Here is a 20,210-nt window from a genome sequence, read left to right on the forward strand (position 1 = left end):
TGTTGCATCGTTGGAGGACTTCAGTTTCAGCTTCAGTGCATATGACAATGAAGCCTTTTGAATCTGAAATAAGAGTCCTTTTTATTTCCTGTTGTTGTTCTGTGTCGGTATATTGATGACCCAAAGGCCTTTTACATTCCTCAGTTGATTTCCTTTCGTTTTTGCAGCTACAACGGTTCTCTTCTTCCAGGTGTGGCGTTTTGGTGACACGGTGCACCCTCTCGTACAGAAGGTGGCGGTAAATGCACCTTCAAGCTGTTTGTAGGCCTCCAATAACCCCGGAGAAGAAGCCCATACATCACATCCTGTGAACGGGGTTCTTTTTTTGTTTTCCCGTATCCGCCATTTCAGTTTTTGAAGTTAGTTGTCATCGGTCGCTGGACTGTAGCTGGAATTCCGCCTCTGAAGAAACGCCTCGTATGAAACTCTCCCGGTAAAACCGCGCGGGAAACACAATAAGAGTCGCGTGTACTCCTCCGCGTGGTTCCCGGATCTCCACCTTGATGCACAGACCTCTCGTAACGGATGTCGCCCGTTCACTAAACGTGCTCTAAAGGCGCTAAAGTTTTGTATGAGTTGAGGGAACCGAAGGCCCCGGTGAAGCCTCGGCTCTGGGTGGCGATCATGGCCGGTCACTTTGACGCGGAGGACCGCAGCAGCTGGTACTGGGGTCGGCTGAGCAGGCAGGAGGCGGTGTCTCTGCTCCAGGGACAGAGGCACGGGGTGTTCCTGGTGAGGGACTCCATCACCAGCCCCGGGGACTACGTGCTGTCCGTGTCGGAGAACTCCAAAGTCTCCCATTACATCATCAACAGCATCAGCAACAACCGGCAGTCCGGATCAGGTAAAGAGCAGCGTTTTGGGAGGGTTTCTCTCTGGAGAGGTGACCATTCTTGCATGACTTGCACCAAAGCTCACTAATGCATTACACAGTGTGTGTACAGCAGGCCAGACACATGATGATGTAGAAAACAACGTACAACTCTGTAGATGCATACTGTACCATAATGCTCAGTGATTGAGTCATTCATTTATTTACCCAGCTCAAACTGGGTATAGTAAACCTTCTTGCACGACTGGCACCAAAGCACCCTAATGCATGTCACAGTGTGTATAGCAGCCAGTCACAAGATACTATACAAGTCTGCAACAAGGAAGATGTTACTACAGAACATAAAGCATGTCATAATCTGTACTATAATACTCAATGGTGTTCATATAGATTGATTGTTGCACGTTTCTAAAGATTCTTGCATGACTTTAATCAAACAGTGCATTTAACCCCGGTATAAAGCAGGCCACACGCATGATACTGTAATGTTGAAAGCAATATACAACCCACTAGATGCATATGGAAACATGCATATGAAAATAGACGTAAAGCATATAATATACAACATTTTTCAGTTGATCATATATTTATTGGTGTGTTTCTGTCACAAAAATGCAGGTTTCCTTGTGCACCTTTTTTCATTTACCATCAGTAACTAAAACCTAGTAGAAATAAAACATTTGTGCATGACTTTAAGCACATAGTGAATATAAAGCAGGCCAGACACATCATAATGTAGTGTTTAAAGTAATATACAACTATAGATACATGTACAAAAGTGCATATGGAAATTAACCTGGTACTACAGATCATAAAGCATCATATACTCACTGTTTTAGTTATTCATAAACATTAATTGGTGCACGTTTCTACGACAAAAATGCAAGTTTTGCTGTGCATCTTTGTGTTTCAGCTAGCTGAAACTAAGGGAGTTGTACATAGTAAACATAAAACCTTCTTGCTTGACTTTAGCCACATTTAGGAGGCCAGACACCTTCATTTAATGTTGCACACATCATACAGAATCATACATTACATTTAAGTACTTTTAAAGCAATGTGTTTCAGATCTGAGAGATGGATTGGTTCCTCTCACTCTGAAGCAGGTTCATCTGAAGCAGGTTCATCTGAAGCAGGTTCATCTGAAGCACCTTTTAATGAATGAATGACCCAGCTGACCGGCAGAGACTCTGTCAGGTTTAAATAGACTTCACCCGGGGGGGGGTTTCCTGCAGGGGAACATATTTCCTCATGCATGCTTTATTAAAAATACACAGAGCTTCTTTTATTTGAAGGAACTAGACGAATATGATCGAGGAAATAAAAAGTCCTTTCTGGTCCTCCTGGAAAACACCGTCATCCCGAGGCTACAGGAATAACTAGGCTTCAGATCTCAGAGCAGGTAGTGTTCGAGGAGCCTTGACATCTTTTATCTTCATTTAGTATATCGATTAAAAACTCCATGGTGTTTGTGTAAAAACATGGTGTATATAAAAAAGGATTTTCCTTTAGTGCATAATAAACGCATCAGATCCAGGGGAACATGTAAACAAATAAACATTTCCAGCTGAATGATGTTGACAAACAAAGTAAACAGACTTATTTTGATCAGAGTTTAATCTAAACATCTTTAAGGTGCTCGTTATTTTCATTTAAGACCACCTTATTGTGTAGTTGCACACCATTTCCTCCCCGTAACATTCCACTGAGAACTCTTAGCTCAGTGTCTCTTCTGTTAACTGAACTAACTTATTTTGATTTAGTACACCTTTCCTTTCTCAACTTTACTTTTTTGGTTCAGTTTTTCTTTCTATTTTGCGATGTTTTTATAAAGTTTATTTTCTACTCTTCGTTTTTCTAATTCCTTCGTGCTGCTGTACGGAAAACATTTCCACATGTGGGATCAATCGAGCACATCTCATCTTAAATGGTATTGGATCCTCACTCAGCTTGGAAATGAAATCCTTCTCATCCCTCTTGCGTCTCGCCTCGTCCCCTCCAGGTTTGGCCCCTCCGAGGTTCCGTATCGGCGACCAGGAGTTCGAAGCCCTCCCTGCTCTGCTGGAGTTCTACAAGATCCACTACCTGGACACCACCACCTTGATAGAGCCCATCAACAAGTCCAAACACACGTCGTTCATCAGCGTGGGCGGCGCCCCCCCGCAGCGCCTGGAGGACGAGTTCGTCCGAGCGCTGTTCGACTTCCCCGGCAACGACGACGAGGACCTCCCTTTCAGGAAGGGCGACATCCTCCGGGTTCTGGAGAAGCCGGAGGAGCAGTGGTGGAACGCCCAGAACTCTGAGGGCCGGGCGGGGATGATCCCGGAGCCGTACGTGGAGAAGTACCGGCCGGCGTCGCCCAACTCGGTGGCGGGGCCCGGCGGTCCTCCGGGAGGGATGGGAACGCTGGGGAACTCGGACGGCTCCGTGGCCCAGCCCGGCCCCCCCGCTGCCAGTGGACCCCAGTCAGTACGCTCAGCCCAACCCCCTCCCAAACCTGCAGAACGGACCGGTGTTCGCCAGGGCGATCCAGAAGAGGGTCCCCAACGCCTACGACAAGACGGCCCTGGCTTTAGAGGTGTGTGTGTGTGTGTCTGTGTCTGTGTGTGTCTGTGTCTGTGTCTGTGTCTGTGTCTGTGTGTGTGTGTGTGTGTGTGTGTGTGTGTGTGTGTGTGTGTGTGTGTGTGTTCTCCTCTGTTGGCAGCCGTTAAACCTCTGGTTGGTTTTAGGTTTTGCTCTGTGATTTATGACGGGTCTGTCTGTCGTAATACTCAGTCTCTGGCGCTCCCGCCTGTGGTCGACCGCTCTTAAACTACCTGCTTGTTTTCTCCGCCTCAGTGAGCCGATGGTGACTCAGCGAGGAGACAGTCAATCATTAACTCGCATTTCCTTGTCTGTGTTTCTTCAGAAACCCTCTCTGGTTGTGAGGAATCTCTCTGTGTCTTCAGATAATAGTCATGCATAGAGCTGCAACCCTAAATCCACCTTTAGATTAATCTGTGTGCAGAAAAAATACTATTTAACAATCATTAGTCAGTTTTTTAATGCTCAAATGTGTAGTTTTCATGCATGTGTTTGTTTTACATCACATTAAGGGGAATATCTTTGTGTTTTTACTCCCAGAACAAGACTTGGAGACAACACCTTTGACTTTGAGGAACTGGGATGGAAAATAATGAGCAAAAATCCTTAATATTTCAAGAAAAAAGATGCAAGGCTTTGAGAAATAACATATTATATTTTATGAAAAGTAATCGTCATGTTTTAAAATACAGCTGCAACTTTTCTGCTGTAAGTTTGAATGAAAGAATCCCAGAAATGCTGCTTTTATTAGTAGAGTTATTGATCTAAATGGTCTTTGCTTATGAATCCTTACATGCATCCCTAGTTTAGCCTTGTTGTTCATGCTAGAGCTGAACTGATTAATTAATTAGTAAATCAATTATAAATTATGTCAGTTTTAAAGCAAAATCCCAGACACAACCGAGGTCCAGCTGTTGCCTTTTATTGCTTATTTTTTTGACAGTAAATTTAGTTTTATCTGAAGCTTTTCTCTGCACCCACATCTGGCATTTCTGCTCCAGTGCTTTTTCTGTGTGTAGCTCCTCGTCGCTGTAAAGCTTTACAACATTTTATTAACAGTGGAAAACATCCATCCCAGTTTCTCAGAGTTGATCATTTTTTGTTTTTCTAAAACCCAAAGATATTCACTTTTATATGATTTTTAAAAAAAGATAGAAAAGCCACAATCTTCATATTTCAAAGGCTTTAAAAACTGCCTTTTCTGACCTTTTTCTGCAGTAAGAAATGTCTTCAATTATTAACAGATTATCAAAGTTAATTGCAATTATTTATCCTTCAATCCACTAATAGAGCTCTTTAATTTAGGCCCATTCTGAATACTACTGCCGAGGAGTTTAGCCGTCAGATAAACCCGTTTGAATGTTGCACAGTGCTTTGGGTAAATAAGGATTTCGGCGACAGAAACACAGAGAGAGTCGTGCAGCAGGAGGCCGTTCCTCTGCTTCAGACTGAGCCTCTCATCCTGCAGGAGGGTTTGAGTCACAGTGTTTAAACCCGACTGTGAACGCACCTCCGGATGAACTTTGAGACTTTGAGTCGGCTGGTGTTTGCTCAGGTTCAGTGACGCTGTAGGTGGGCTGTCATCACACACCTGACGGAGAGAGAGGCTGTATTTAAAGAGTGATTATCAAACCCTGAAAAACACACATTTCTAAAAGTGTAAAAGCAGATAATAACAATCAACCTTAAATGTCCCAATCGCTCCGTCCCTAATCTCCTCCTTTTGTCCGTCCCTTAATAACACTCTTTCTCCCCCTCCCTCCCTCTCTCCCCCCCCAAGGTGGGCGACATGGTGAAGGTGACCAAAATCAACGTGAACGGCCAGTGGGAGGGCGAGTGCAAAGGCAAGCGCGGCCACTTCCCCTTCACACACGTCAAGCTGCTGGACCAGCACAGCGCCGAGGATGAGCTGAGCTGAGAGCGGACCGCCACCTGGACACTAGCGCTAGACCCCCCCCCCCCCGTTTCCTCCCTTTATCTCCCCCCTGTCCCTCACGTCGGATCCAGCTTCTAACCTGCACCAAGTAGAGATTCACTGAGAACAAACGGGCCTCGTTGGACCTTTGAAACGCCCCGAAGAATCTCCTCCACCTGCTCCGACTGTACACTGAAGCTCCCCTTCTCCATGGATATGACAACCCCCCCCCCCACACACACACACACACTCCAAACTAAAGAAACCACTTCCTGTTCCTGTGTGGGTGCCGCTGATAACCCTCCTCCTCCCTAATCATGCTCACAGCGCTGTGGGATCACTCCGGTGCATTCATGTCCAACAGACACACAGTTTCTCTGTGTTTTTCTTCTTGTTTCTGTGCCATTTTTGTTTTTCACAAACTGCTGAAAGAAAGACTTTCATATTCCAAAAATACGTTTTACTGCTGAAACTGCGAGGAAATTAATCGTTTCCATTCCAGTTTTTCTAAAGCGAGGTTAAGAGACGTTTTCTCAGTCAAAACTCAAAGAAATTCACTTTAGTTTGATATAAATAGAGAAGAGCATGAAACCTCCATATTTAAGAGGATGAAAACAGACCATTTCAAATTACATAAAACATACCGCTCTCAAACATTTTCTTCTAAGAAGATTGACACTGCTCTGTGTGTCTACTGTAGATTAGCGTAGCTTAGCATAAGGAGTTGAAGTAGTGGGAAATGCTAGCCTAGCTCTGTCTGACCCCAGACGTTCAGGCTTTATGCTAAGCTAAGCCTAGCCTGCTTTATATCTACTATATTAACATGAATTTAATTGATCTCTCGTCTTAACTTGGCAAAAAAAAAGTGAACAATCTTAATATTCTTCTCCAGATCTGGACTGAACCTCCTGCTGCAGTCTGCAGCTCCTCCCTGTGTGGAGGTTAAAGGTCATTTCTTGCATCTACAGTTTTGCTTATAGGACATGAACGCAGCATTATCCCAAGAAACAGAGTGATTCAATTTGATCAGTGATGGGATTTAAAACAGGTATATTGGCCTCCTAATGTTCTGTTCACACCAAACCCAAAGCAAAATGTTCTCTTGCATATAAATCACAAAACAATATCATACAAAGAAAGTGCAATGAGGAGAATTTGAGGCATCTATCGGAGAAAATCTGTGTAAAAATCGCAGAATGTTGTGCCTGGTGTAGATGAAGGTATTTTGAGTGTTGAAGGAGAAGCTACACTGTTAGCATAGCCCCGATCGCACCAAACTCCACTCAGAAAACTAGCGGTTTTAAAGCTGTTCGCTTGCCGTCGTGCAGACAGATCAAATCCTCTTCATGATGCAGTGATTTCTGCAGCCTTTTGATCCTGCAGTTAAATTGGAGTGAAATGTTTATTTAGTGATCAGAAGAGCTGCCATAAATCAGATCAATTTAGCCGTACAGAGTAATGTGAATAACTTCAAAAGCTCCGAGTCAAACAAGTTGAGAATTTGAGCACAGAGGAGCTTTAATTTCATCTTACAGTCTCAACAATCATGATTTCATTCATAACTGGTTAACTTCTCAGCCCAACGAAGCTAAAAGGGTATATTTTGAGGTTTATCAAACACTAACACCTTAAGATAGGATGTACTTAATTGATCCCAATTAAGGACATGTATCCGTCACAGCGGCAGGTTAAAACAGGGTATTGCACATAAAGAGGTAGAAAATAAAGAGTGGAAACGTCTCAAAATAGGAAACTAAAGAGTAAAATATAAACAAGTTAACAGTGAAAGATGAGAAACTGTCTCAAGTCAACACAATGAAGGGCCAAATTCCAGCTTTAAAGCAAACCGGAGAAAGATTTGCTTCCATTTGTCGTGAACACAGGATCTGTTTTACTCCTAAAGTGATCCTACAGCGTTTCCAGGAATGATTTGGACGCACAGATGACACTCTTCTGTCTCTCACAGCGTGGAAAGAAACACTTGTGATGTCTAAAAGGAGGAAACGCGGCGCGAGGGGAGTTTTCTGCTTTGGAGATGAACCGTTTTCTGCTTTGGAGATGAACAGTTTCTCCTCAGATAAGCAGCGGAGGAGCTAAAAGGAGAATTAAAACACTGAGTGGAGACGAGCGGCTTCAGAACCTTTGGTCGAGGCGGAGATAAAGCAACACTACATCCAACGTCTCCACGCCTCACCATCAACCACCAAGTAGTCTTTTTGTAAGAGAAAAAAGGAACGTGATGTACTATGTGATTATCATTACATGCTAAAATATTGATTTTGTTTTTATGTTTCCTCATGGTGCAACAATGGATGAACTGACCTTAAACACAACCCTCTTCTTCATTCTGTCCTCCATGTTTGTTCGTACCGTCTCTCCTCACATTATCAGACCGGTAGAAATCCCGTCAAATGTGTCCCAAGAAATAAGAACTGTTGCTTTTATTTTGCTTTTTAATCTTCCTCATTCATAATCCTCTTGGCACCTTGCTCCATTTATCTTAAACCTCTTCTTTTCCTTTGTGCTTTTTCACTTATTTAAGGGCTTGTCTGTTAATGATAAGGGCTGCATGAGAGATTCATACGCAGATTATAAATAATTGGTCTAAAAATTGAGGAACATTTCCTAAAAGTCTTGATTAATGAGACAAAAACCCAAATATATTCAATGAATGATTTAAAATACAGAAATGCAGCAAAATACCTGCATATTTGAGGCACATTTTGCATTAAAAACACTGTTCTGTGCATTGATTCATTTTTGCAGCCTTACTTATGATGTACAAGCTATTTATCGCAGAGACATCAGACTAATAGATAAATGTTGTAGTTCAGATTTGTTTTCTGTTTTACATTTAAAATCCAACCAGTTTTTGATCACCCTAATGCTAAGTCTTTTATTTGAGCTTCTGAAGGTTCACTTTGGAGTTGAGGACATCAGGGTGCAGTACTCCTGTCGCCGGTAGGTGGCAGTATAGCAACGTGAGGTCACAGGGTGATGCACTTATTCTCTTCTACTCTTGAGTTTGCGTTATATGTCCTTTTATTTTTTAGGGTATCCTGTAATCCTCCCCCTCATTAGTGTCCATGATGTCAGAGCTTTCCCGCTTTCACAATTTATTTTTTAAATCCTCCAAACCGATGAAACAGTACTCACTAGTCAAAAGATATGTGTGTTGGCAGAATCTGGCCTTTGACACGGTCCTTTTTAATCTGCAGTTCTGATCAAATCTTCGTCCCCCTCTCTGCACACAGCAGCTGCTCAGCTACACACACTTTCCTAAAAAACTGCCAAACCACCACCAAGTATTTTTATTTCAGCAGCCCTGCACGACGTCATTCCTCTGCTTTCACACCAGAGGGAAAGGATGGAGAAGTGCCGGTGGGAGTTGTGTTCATATCAAAATGTGCCATTTTATTATAACACTATATTCTTTCAAACAATTGAAATTACCTTTTTATTTTCTGTAGCATGTAATGTGTTAATATACTAGTAAATAAAGTCAAACCCATGACAAATAAATGGTTTGGTGCTTTGATTCTGTTGGAAGTGAAAATATTACAGAATATTGGAGAAGTACTCAGATCTACTGGAGTTAAAGTAGAAGTACTCAGATCTTGTACTTGAGTAAAGTAGAAGTACTCAGATCTTGTACTTGAGTAAAGTAGAAGTAATCAGATCTTGTACTTGAGTAAAAGTAGAAGTACACAGATCTTGTACTTGAGTAAAGTAGAAGTACTCAGATCTTGTTCTTGAGTAAAGTAGAAGTACTCAGATCTTGTACTTCAGTAAAGCAGAAGTACTCAGGTCTTGTACTTGAGTAAAGTAGAAGTACTCAGATCTTGTACTTGAGTAAAGTAGAAGTACTCAGGTCTTGTTCTTGAGTAAAGTAGAAGTACTCAGATCTTGTACTTGAGTAAAACTAGAAGTACTCAGGTCTTGTACTTGAGTAAAGTAGAAGTACTCAGGTCTTGTTCTTGAGTAAAGTAGAAGTACTCAGATCTTGTACTTCAGTAAAGCAGAAGTACTCAGGTCTTGTACTTGAGTAAAGTAGAAGTACTCAGATCTTGTACTTGAGTAAAGTAGAAGTACTCAGGTCTTGTTCTTGAGTAAAGTAGAAGTACTCAGATCTTGTACTTGAGTAAAACTAGAAGTACTCAGGTCTTGTACTTGAGTAAAGTAGAAGTACTCAGGTCTTGTACTTGAGTAAAGTAGAAGTACTCAGATCTTGTACTTGAGTAAAGTAGAAGTACTCAGGTCTTGTACTTGAGTAAAGTAGAAGTACCAGAGTGTAGGAATACTCTGTCACAGTAAAAGTATTCTAAATGTTCCTCCAGTGAAAGTAGAAAGTACTCTCCTCTAAATGTACTTAAAGTAGCCACAGTAAAAGTAGTCATTGTCTGATTGGTCCATTTCAGAATAATATCTCTGATATGTTTTATAATGATTGATCATTAAAGTGTTCTCAGAGCTGGTAAAGGTGCAGCTAGTTTGAATGGCTTTGTATACTGCAGGGTAGCTGCTGGATTTACTGCAGGTGAACTACAGTCTGATTTAAGGGAGATTAAATTTACCATCATTAATCCTAATCTGCCTAGCAACTAAATACATGTAGTGGAGTAGAAGTAGAAATATTCACGTAAAGTCCCTCAAAATGGATCTTAAGTACTTGAGGAAAAGTACTGGAAGCTAAAGAATTGCCTGCTGATGATTTTTAGATTGCTATAAACTTAATATCAGTTTAAGTGTACGCTATATTTAGAATAACTTCACCCCATCACCTGCAGTCTTTTAAGATGGGGAACTTAAGTCATTATCCATCCACTCCTTAAAGCCCCCATTTACATATTCGGTCATTTAACGTTTGGACATCTGTTAGGGTGTGTTACTGTGTGACTGAGTGATTTAAAAGGTGAGCTTACACACAATAACACAACGTTTCTAACAGTATAAGGCACCGTCACACAAGTAACTATTCTGGTGGCTTTGAATAACCCTTTTTCAGTCATGCTGCAGCTACTGTATTTATTTCCATCCATGTGACCGTGAGTTATCAGATGTTGGGTAGTGTCCATCTGCTGTAGGAATACAAACAAGTTCATCAGAATGTGCATCAGCCTACTAAAGCTAATGGGAGTCTTTTATAAATGGCATGTACTGTATCCTGCAGCCAGCAAGAAAACTGCAATTAAATATGGTCTGTTTCTATTGGCAGTGAAATGATATCCTATAATAATAAATGATAAATTCAACATATCTAACGTGAAGCACTTATTGAACTAAATATGATCATGTTTTTTAAACCTAATAAAGTGAAATCACGACTTAATAATGTAATCATTTCTTGTTATTACAAAATATGAATTGTAATAACAACATATTTTAAGTTATTGACACAAAATATAAACGGAAATCACATGACATTAACAAAAAAGCACTACATTTACAAACTCAAAAGGTGCATTCAGTTTGTTTAAGTAGGTTTACATATAGGAGGAATTGCATTGGTTTACATGGTGCATCCGTACACACAGTTAAACAATAAATAATAATAAATAAAAACAATTGTAGAAAATGACATATATTTGTTATAACCTTCTTAAAAGACGAAAATAAATTAAAACACTACATTAAAAAACTCAAAAGGTGTTTTTTGTGTCTGTTCCTCTGAATAAGACTAGTGCACACACACTAAATACACATTTTGAGTTTGTAAATGTAGTATTTTCTTTACTTTTGACAGTTAACACAACCTCAGCATGCTTATCAAGAGGAACAGACACTTAATACACCTTTGAGATTCTTATAACAATATATTTTGAGTTTTTTTTACAGTGAAATCACATGAAAACTAATAAGAAAATAAATAAAACACTACATTAACAAACTCTAAATGTGTACTTAGTGTCTGTTCCTCTTGTTAAGCTTGCTGAGATTTTGATAACTGAAATAATACAAAGTACTCTGGGAGGTTTCTCAGTGATTCATGTGCATGTAGTGCTGCTCGGATGAAACCTGGTCGCCATCTTTACTCTCCATCCCAGCACACATCGCTGCCGGTGGGGCGGAAACACCGACTCATCGACCCGGTTCATTTCTGAGGAAGTACCGATAGACCTGACACACACACACACATACACACACATTCACACACACACCCTCCGTGATTTTTACCACTAAATAATCGTTCCCTTTGCTACTCAACACACACAATGGGAGAGCGAGAGGACATGGTTTACCAGGCGAAGCTGGCCGAGCAGGCGGAGCGATATGACGGTAAGAAGGTGTCTCATTCTGGGCTTGAAACGGGACATGTTCACGGAGCTTAGTTAGCTTCCCGATTAGCTGCTAGGTGGCTAACGTAGCTATGTGGCAGCTAACGAAGCTACTGTTACCTAGCAACGTGTTTTTTCTCCACCCCCAACTGACAGCCGTTAGAACAAGAGAAAGGCGTCGTAACGGTTGTGTTGTTGTTATTGTTGTTTTTATTGTAAAGGTAAAATCAACAAACTAACGGACGGTGGTTAACGTTAGCGGAGGGGCCACAACAAAATGGCGGAGTGAGCTGTCAGGAGTTCCTCCCTTTTTGCACCATTGAGCAGAATCACAATCAGAATAGCGTTAGATTTACATTCTATGTTCACAATATTAATCAAGAAGCTTAAAGTACTAACGATAACAATAGGTATTCCTGTTGTTCAGAATAGGAATAGCTTTATTCGTCCAAATTGACATGGTTACAGCAAAAGTAAAGAGCCAAATATAGCTTCATATTAATATTAATTAGGAAGCATGCATGAAATATTAAAGATAAGAGTAAAACATTACACCATTTACTATCTACAAAAATACAGGTGTGAGATAGCAGACAGAATACGAGTCGGAATACGTTTATTCGGAGGGGAAATGTACATTTTAACAGCAAGTAAAGCTCAATATTAATTAGGAAACATGCATAAAATACCAAAGGCACACATAGAAATGACACAATTTACAATAGAAGTGTAAAAGATATACCCTCTTAACTCTAAAGTGTAAGACACTGAGTATGTCACAATTAGAATTCCTTTATGTTTCCCACAGAGGGGAAATGTACATTGTATATTCATCATATTAATTACATTTAAAAGTAGGAATTACAATTTATAAAATACACATCCAGATAGCAGTCAGAATCAGAGTCTCAATGCCTTTATTTTATTTATAATATTCATTTTAAGAAGCATAGATAAGATATTAAAGATATGAACAGGAGGAGTTGTTGTCAGAATCAGAATGGCTTCATTTAGAGGGTAAAATTACATCGTTACAGCAATGAAGCTTAATATTAGTTAATAAGCATGCTTAAAATATTAAAAATAGAAGTTCTCCTATGTGCAATATATATATATAAACACTGCTTTATTATTATTATTATTATTATTATTATTATTATTATTATTATTATTATTGTTTCTGGCTGCTGTCCGCTAGCTAGGCAATTCAACTTCTGTATTACACCTGTAAATACCTGCAATACTTCCACTTGTAATACCATCACCTGGCTGCTATCTCACTACTGGTACACCTGACTGTGTATTTTATAAATTGTGTAATTTCTATTTCATATTTTATGCACGTTTCTTAATTAATATTATGAATCTACTGTTTAAATGTCCCCTCTGATGGATGAATAAAGGTGTCGTTTTAATGTGGTAGGCCTATATGTCACTTTTTCTTTTCATTGCTTACGTTATTTACCTGCTATGCCACTTTTGCTGTACCACAGTTAATATATTGTTATTCCTTTAGTCGTCCCACAGAGGGGACATTTACATGGTTACAGCAGAAGGAAAAAGCCAACAATTAATACTAATTAAGAACCATGCGTAACATATTAAAGGTAAAGGTAGAAATTATACAATCTAGATAATCTAGCCCACATTCAGACAATGTTTTTTGATAGAAATTGCAGTAAGGGTAGGGGCTAGTGTAGAGCTGTGGTTAGTTCAAAGCAATATTTCATGTAAAATAAATGTCAAGATGGATATGTCTGGCTTCTCTCTCATTATATCTAAAAAAGTGAGTGTTTCAGACTGGCAAAACAGGTCATTTAAAGGCATCATGTTGGACCTATGAGCTTGTGAATTTACTCCAGGTGAACTAAAGTCTGATTTAAGGGTTGATTATATTTCACATCATTAATCCTAATCTGCCTAGCAACTAAATAAACCTAGTGGAGTAAAAGTACACCATTTACCTCTGAGTTGTTGTGGAGTAGAAGGTTAGCTGCTGGATGTGTGTTAGCGGTGAGTTTGAGTGACGGTGAAGTTGGCTTCACATTTAACAGTTTAAGAGAAGCTTAAGGGACACTTAAGTCACTAATCCTCCTTAAGTGCACCTTTTCTTCTATAAATACCTTAGGTAAAGTGGTAAAGCTTTTTAAAACTCACTTTCAATTGTGTGCAACCTTTGTGAAAATGCAAACATGTCTGCATTTTAAAAAATACTCGTAATTAAAAAAAGAACTTAAAATAAGTGAAAATTAAAATAGTGAAATCTTCCATTTCTGCATTTTCACAAACATAAAGGCTGCACAAAGTGTGTTTCAGACTGCATTAAGGCTCTTTGACCCCTTATATCTTTACATGCTTTCCCTACAGTAAGAGGTGCAAGTCACCCTTAACTTTCCCCTTAACTGCCCAATGAGAAGCTAGCTTCAGTGTGCTGGAGAGGGAGGGCAGCTGGTCACTTTGTGGGTGTGTTCCCCCTGCAAGCAGCAGACTATAGGATCGATTTGCAGAAATGACTCCCTCTTCCTCCTTCTACACTCCCTGTTTCCTCCCTCTTCCTCCCTCCACACTCCCGTCCCTGTCATACCATTACAGGGCTTGTAGAGGCTGTTTTTAGACCAGTCTCTGAAGTGAATGTGCCATGACTCACTCACAGGGATTTGGACGGAGTTTATTCCCAGACTGATTTATGGTTTACAGACTAAGTGCTAACCTTTGCTGGGAATTAAAAGTTCATTGTTATTCTGCACACAATCACCTGCTTCCTTACTGTAGTCAGAGGGCGTTTGACATCAGAGAGAGGGAGATTTAATTATGTGTAAACCTGCTGGGGAATAAAACCTGTTCTGATTCTGAGAAAGATCTGAGTACCTGTTCCACTCTGAAACTTCAACACTGATTAGAAATATGATTTTAAAAAGTGTTTCTCGTGTGTGTCCCGAGCAGAGATGGTGGTGTCGATGAAGAACGTGGCGGGCATGAACGTGGAGCTCACAGTGGAGGAGAGGAACTTACTATCAGTCGCCTACAAGAACGTGATCGGGGCCCGGAGAGCCTCCTGGAGGATAATCAGCAGCATCGAGCAGCGGGAGGAGAACAAGGGCGGGGAGGAGAAACTCAAGATGATCCAAGACTACAGGCAAACGGTAAGAAAACCACCCCAAAAAAACCCAGCCTGTCACTTCCTGTAGAGCCATATATGGTCATTTGTAAAAATGCTGTTTCCAAATAATCTCATATTTCCTGTATAAATTGTGGATTACTAGGTGATAATATCAGAGGCAAACACATAATATACATTTTCAATAAGAGTACAAACACTCTTACTGTTACAAGTACATGTCATGCATACATTCAGCAGTTTACTTATGTCCAGAAGATTTAGTGGAGATGATTTCATCCCTCATTCAACCTGTTTGATTAAGAAATGTTTTATAAAGTCAACAAATACCAGGGTTTTTGTAGAATAATATAGCATGGGGCGCTAACGTCGCTTCCGGCCAAAGTTAGGCCCCGCCCACTTTCCAGTGAAAATCCTGCATTAGAGTCTTCACGTCTTGAAGCTGCTGAGTCATATATCGCTCCTCCAACAACAAATAGATCCAGAGCTCCGGTTCCTTTACTTCCTCTCCAGAAAAAAGGAGAGTAAAAGAAAGGATGAGAAATCTCAGTCTCAGTGTCAGCCTGCTGCCTGCCACTCGTCCCCCGCAGACCCCCCGGACATCCATCGCCTATGTATTCTCTGTAAGCTGTCTCTGCCGTCTGACCAGACATCTGACCCCATCTCCATATCTCTGGACTCAGTAAACCCTTTCTGACCCACAGAGAGATTGTTTTCCTGGCATCACTTTGACATTTTACGGGGGAAATCTGCGTTTTGGTTTGAGGGCGCAGAGACCCTGATATTTATTATAATTAGTAAATGAAATGTAGAATACTTGTCTCTGATTTGTAGTAAAGGTAAAAGTAACAGAAAGAGTCCCTCATGACTGTGCAGTACAGACAGAATGCACTGCATGAGCAGCTCCTGGACAAACTGCATCTGAGTCATAGTAGTAAATCCCCCCCCCCTCTCTCCCTCTCTCCCTCCACTCTCTCCTGGTTTTATGAAGGAAATAGGATCGGCCCATTCATCTGGGAGGGGCCACAGTGCGTCAGAGAGGTGGGGGGGGGGCTGCAGTCAATGAGCTAATGGGATTAAATCCTGCCGTGGTCCTTTCATTTCTTTGTGGTTCCTCGAGTCCCATGAGGAGAACAGACGCTTGGTTTCGTACGTCAGACGAGGAGCTGCTTTAGACTTCCTCTGATATTTTCACAGATCAGCAAGCAGTATTTTATCCTTGCATAGTATTTAATTTAACGTTGGTTTTAGCTCATCTCTTTCTGTTCCACATGTACAAACAGTCATTTAATTTGTGCATGTTTGTATTAAGTGTGTAGAATATATTTTGAATGCTGTTTGTTAGAAATAAAGCCCTTTTTTAAATGTTGTAAATCAACACAGGGATTATAATTTATCCCTAACTAGTTAGAAAAATGTGGAACATAATACAGAAATAAATGCAGACATTTAGAATGAACAAATACAATAAGATATAATGAAATTAAATCAAAATGAATACATTAATAAAGAAAGTGATTATATAAAGAGTTAAGAGTATCTTAAAGGTAGCATACAGTTTGTCTTCTCTGCATCTCCAAAATACTACATTTAGATATTATCCTTCTGGATCTGGATCTGGAATGATACTGAGCGAAACCCAGAGGTATATCTCTGAGTGGGGGAGGAATAATACCCGCTCCTTCTGGTAACATGCTCCACTCTCACTGGAGCAGAGGTTCTCTGGAAGTTCAAGGAAGTAGCTTTGCAGGGTCGTCCAAGTAAATGCATACAGATCCAGTGTATATACGGATCTTTCTGATTGAATAATACTGTGTGCGTGTGTGTGTGTGTGTGTGTGTGTGTGTGTGTGTGTGTGTGTGCAGGTTGAGAAGGAGCTGAAGGATATCTGCGGAGACATCCTGGATGCTCTGGAGCGACACCTCCTCCCCTCCGCCGTCATGGGAGAGTCCAAGGTCTTCTACAACAAGATGTGAGGCTCTGAATGTGGAGCGGGGGAGCGGGGGATGTAAATCGGATATCTTATTGCCCTCTTATTGTGCACCAGTCGATCCTCAATAAATACAGAGTTAAATCCCAGGTCTAATGTAGGTCAGAGGGTCCTGAACACAACAATCGGCCTGTACTTTAATCACACACTTCAGACTTCATCCAGTTAATATTGTCTTATCCTCCCCCCCCCCTCCCCCCTCCAGGAAGGGAGACTACCACCGGTACCTGGCAGAGTTTGCCACGGGTAACAACAGGAAGGAGGCGGCGGAGAACAGCCTGGTCGCGTACAAAACCGCCACGGACCTCGCCATGCTGGAGCTCCCTCCCACACACCCCATCCGCCTCGGTCTCGCACTCAACTTCTCCGTCTTCTACTACGAGATCCTCAACTCCCCCGACCGCGCCTGCAGGTCACTGACACACACACACACGCACACACACACACACACTTTCTCTTCAGGTTCAGCCACTACATGTGTAAGCTCGGACTTATCTGCTAAAATTAGATCAGAGGAGGGGTTTCATGCTTTAAAAGAAGCCAGTATGTCAGAGAAGCTTCCATCTTTTAGATATATTTTAATGTTGGTTTACTCAGACTAAAAGACTGGTTTTAACGTGTGTGTGTGTGTGTGTGTGTGTGTGTGTGTGTGTGTGTGTGTGTGTGTGTGTGTGTGTGTGTGTGTGTGTGTGTGTGTGTGTGTGTGTGTGTGTGTGTGTGTGTGTGTGTGTGTGTGTGTGTGTGTGTGTGTGTGTGTGTGTGTGTGTGTGTGTGTGTGTGTGTGTGTGTGTGTGTGTGTGTGTGTGCGCGTGTGTGTGTGTTTCTCTCAGGTTGGCAAAGGCTGCGTTCGACGACGCCATCACAGAACTGGACACACTGAATGAAGACAGCTACAAGGACTCCACGCTCATCATGCAGTTGTTACGTGATAACCTCACACTATGGACTTCAGACATGCAGGGGGAAGGTAAACACGGCGCCTCCGTTCATCAGAGCTGTTTCTGAAATCCCTCTCTCAGCACTAGAGACACTAACGGATGAACGACCTCACTCATCTCCCGATAACCTGCCCAAAACATTATTACATTAGTTTCTCCAGTGACAGCATTTCTCCATATTTACAGAGTTTTACCGACCAAATAAACAATGAATACATGTAGGAAATATGTTTTATATTAGGTATTAAAACTAAATATCAACATTTCTTAATTAAAAAATATATTAAAGAGAAAAAACACACTTATGAAAAAAAACGTATAATTTTCTTATAATTATTTGACATTCCAAAATATTTATCATATTACTTAAGAAATATATAATAACAACAAATGGGATTTGCATTTCATATCAGTTACAAACATTAATGTATAATAAAACTAAATATTAAAGAGAAAATACACACTTTGTGAGTCCAGCAGTGGCTCAGTCAGTAGGGGCTTGGACTGGGAATCGTAGGGTCGCCGGTTCAAGTCCCCGAACAGACTTGAAATATGGAAAGTGGACTGCTACTTGGAGAGGTCCCAGTTCACCTCCTAGGTCCCAGTTCACCTCCTGCTGTGGTGTCCTTGAGCTCCCCGGGCGCTGCACTGCTCCTAGTACTAGGATGGGTTAAATGCAGAGGACCAGGATCACTGTGTGTGCTCTGCTGTGTGCATGTGTGACTAATAAGAGGGATTCATCCTCCGACTCTGATCTATAAATAATGTTATTTTAAAATACTTTTATTTATCGGTTTATTTGATTATTTGTTCAGAATTTAAACTCATATTTTGAACATAGAGATAAATCAAAACAATACTTATATTAATAATCATCAAATGATATTCATAAAAAACAACCTTTTTGACTTTTTAATAAATAAACAAAAACATAAAAACTGAATTTGTTTGTTTGTGTGTTTCAGGGGAAGAACAGAACAAAGAGGCACTGCAGGACGTTGAGGATGAAGCCCAGTGAGACGACGCCACCGACAGCCAACAACTCAGACCCTCCCTCACACTCCTCCAGACCCTCCCTCTCCATCCTCTTCCTCCCCACCCCCCCTCCCCCTCTGCAGCTCCTCGACCCAGCAGGGCCACAGAGTTAACAACTTTATTTTTCTCTTATTTTTTATTTTTATATTAGTCCTTACTGCATTCAAGTAAATAGCACTTAATAGAGACGGGAAACACGACGTTTGCGTGGAGAGGAAACTGAAGAGAGTCCCTGTTGTTGTTTTTCTGTCCCGGTACAAGCAGTTCTGAAATATTCATTATTGTATGTTGTTTTCTTTGCTTTATCCTCAATATTTTTTGCTGGATGTATTGAGATTTCCTCGTTATGTAATTACAGAAATTAACTTTTATTACTGATAATGTTGACTATTAGTTATGGGAGGTGTTTTATCTGTTTTTAGTGAAGTGTCATGCGAATCATTGACGGGCGATTTGAGTAACGTGCCCTATTTTCTGGGGGGGAGGGGAGTTTTTGGGATATCCGCGTGGGGCAAAGGCGTGCAAACTTTTCCACCATCGTGATTCTGTCGTCATGTTTTTGTCCTTGGACTGTACTATTGTGCTGAAATACTGTAACTGAGTCTCTGCAGCTAGCTGGTGGTGTTTAATTTAAAAGAAGAAATGGGAGATTCCACACTTCGATTCGTCCTCGCTCCTCGAACAGAGAGCCCTAAAATACTTAAAAGATTGTCAGTGCTTGCATGAGTTAACACATTGTTTTCTGTTCTGCTTCTTTACTAAAAAGCTCCTCTGGTTTCGGAGGGTTTTCCTTTCTTTGTTTTTCTTCTCGTTTCGCTTCATTGTGTGTAAACTTGGAGCTGATTTGTACTACTGGATATCTGACTGGAGCCACAGACAGGGAATCTGTACGTTCTGACTGAAACACAGCATGGAATTAACATTAAACAATCTAAATTAAACATTACTCACCGACTCCTCTTTCATTATTCAACGGACTGTTCTTTGAGGTGCTTTTACTTTGCTCTGGGGTTTTCCATCCTGTCTACTTCTACTGCACTACAACTCTGAAATACTGTGCTTTTATGCCACTAATTGTACGTCATTTTACCTTTTGGTGACTCTGAAATGAAGAAGTTTGACCGTCAAAGCACTATTTCTATTTTGTGGTTTAAAATTCTCAAAGTAAAAAGATGTAAATGAAATAATTCATTTTGTTTTGATTTTATTTGTATTTATTTTCCGTTATAATACTTTTATTTTAAGTATAATTATGACAGCACTCATCTCTATTCTCAGAGTTTTTGAAACCCAATAAGTCAATCACTTCAATGAATCCATAATTGAATATTGTTTATCGGTCAGACATTTCTACAAACTTCTCCTCCGTGGTGATTTTTGGTAATTGACCTTTTAATTGTTTAAATGTTTGATTTGTATAATTTAATGTTTTTTTACTTTTAATTTATTATCATTTTGAAAGCATTTAATTTTTACAAAACCAAAAAAAAAAAAGATCAATAAATGGAGAAACATCGACAAACAC

At 40.5% G+C, this 20,210-nt stretch overlaps 2 protein-coding genes across 2 annotated transcripts; both read left to right on the forward strand.

Moving 5' to 3' along the window:
* The first annotated feature begins 301 nt into the window (after window positions 1-301).
* Window positions 302-8,851, forward strand: LOC134879932 (adapter molecule crk-like). The gene is given in 4 exon segments (XM_063906520.1): window positions 302-844; window positions 2,834-3,285; window positions 3,287-3,409; window positions 5,195-8,851. Coding segments are annotated over 4 exon segments (933 nt in total). The 5' UTR covers window positions 302-624; the 3' UTR covers window positions 5,333-8,851.
* A 2,500-nt stretch (window positions 8,852-11,351) lies between these two features.
* Window positions 11,352-19,631, forward strand: LOC134880297 (14-3-3 protein epsilon-like). Its single transcript, XM_063907162.1, has 6 exons — window positions 11,352-11,605; window positions 14,548-14,747; window positions 16,588-16,694; window positions 16,918-17,124; window positions 17,543-17,679; window positions 18,616-19,631. The coding sequence occupies exons 1-6, from the start codon at window positions 11,542-11,544 to the stop codon at window positions 18,666-18,668; spliced, it is 768 nt and encodes a 255-aa protein (XP_063763232.1). The 5' UTR covers window positions 11,352-11,541; the 3' UTR covers window positions 18,669-19,631.
* Window positions 19,632-20,210: the final 579 nt, after the last annotated feature.

Source organism: Eleginops maclovinus, chromosome 18 (genome assembly GCF_036324505.1).
Source record: "Eleginops maclovinus isolate JMC-PN-2008 ecotype Puerto Natales chromosome 18, JC_Emac_rtc_rv5, whole genome shotgun sequence".
In the NCBI taxonomy this organism is placed as follows: Eukaryota; Metazoa; Chordata; class Actinopteri; order Perciformes; family Eleginopidae; genus Eleginops; species Eleginops maclovinus.

What these genes read in the sequence shown, in the direction of transcription:
- LOC134880297 (XM_063907162.1), top strand. Translation starts at nt 11,542, where the DNA reads ATGGGAGAGCGAGAGGACATGGTTTACCAGGCGAAGCTGGCCGAGCAG. An exon ending in TCCCCCGACCGCGCCTGCAG is followed by an intron (nt 17,125 to 17,542) that starts GTCACTGACACA and finishes TGTTTCTCTCAG; the next exon opens with GTTGGCAAAGGCTGCGTTCG. An exon ending in TTCAGACATGCAGGGGGAAG is followed by an intron (nt 17,680 to 18,615) that starts GTAAACACGGCG and finishes TGTGTGTTTCAG; the next exon opens with GGGAAGAACAGAACAAAGAG.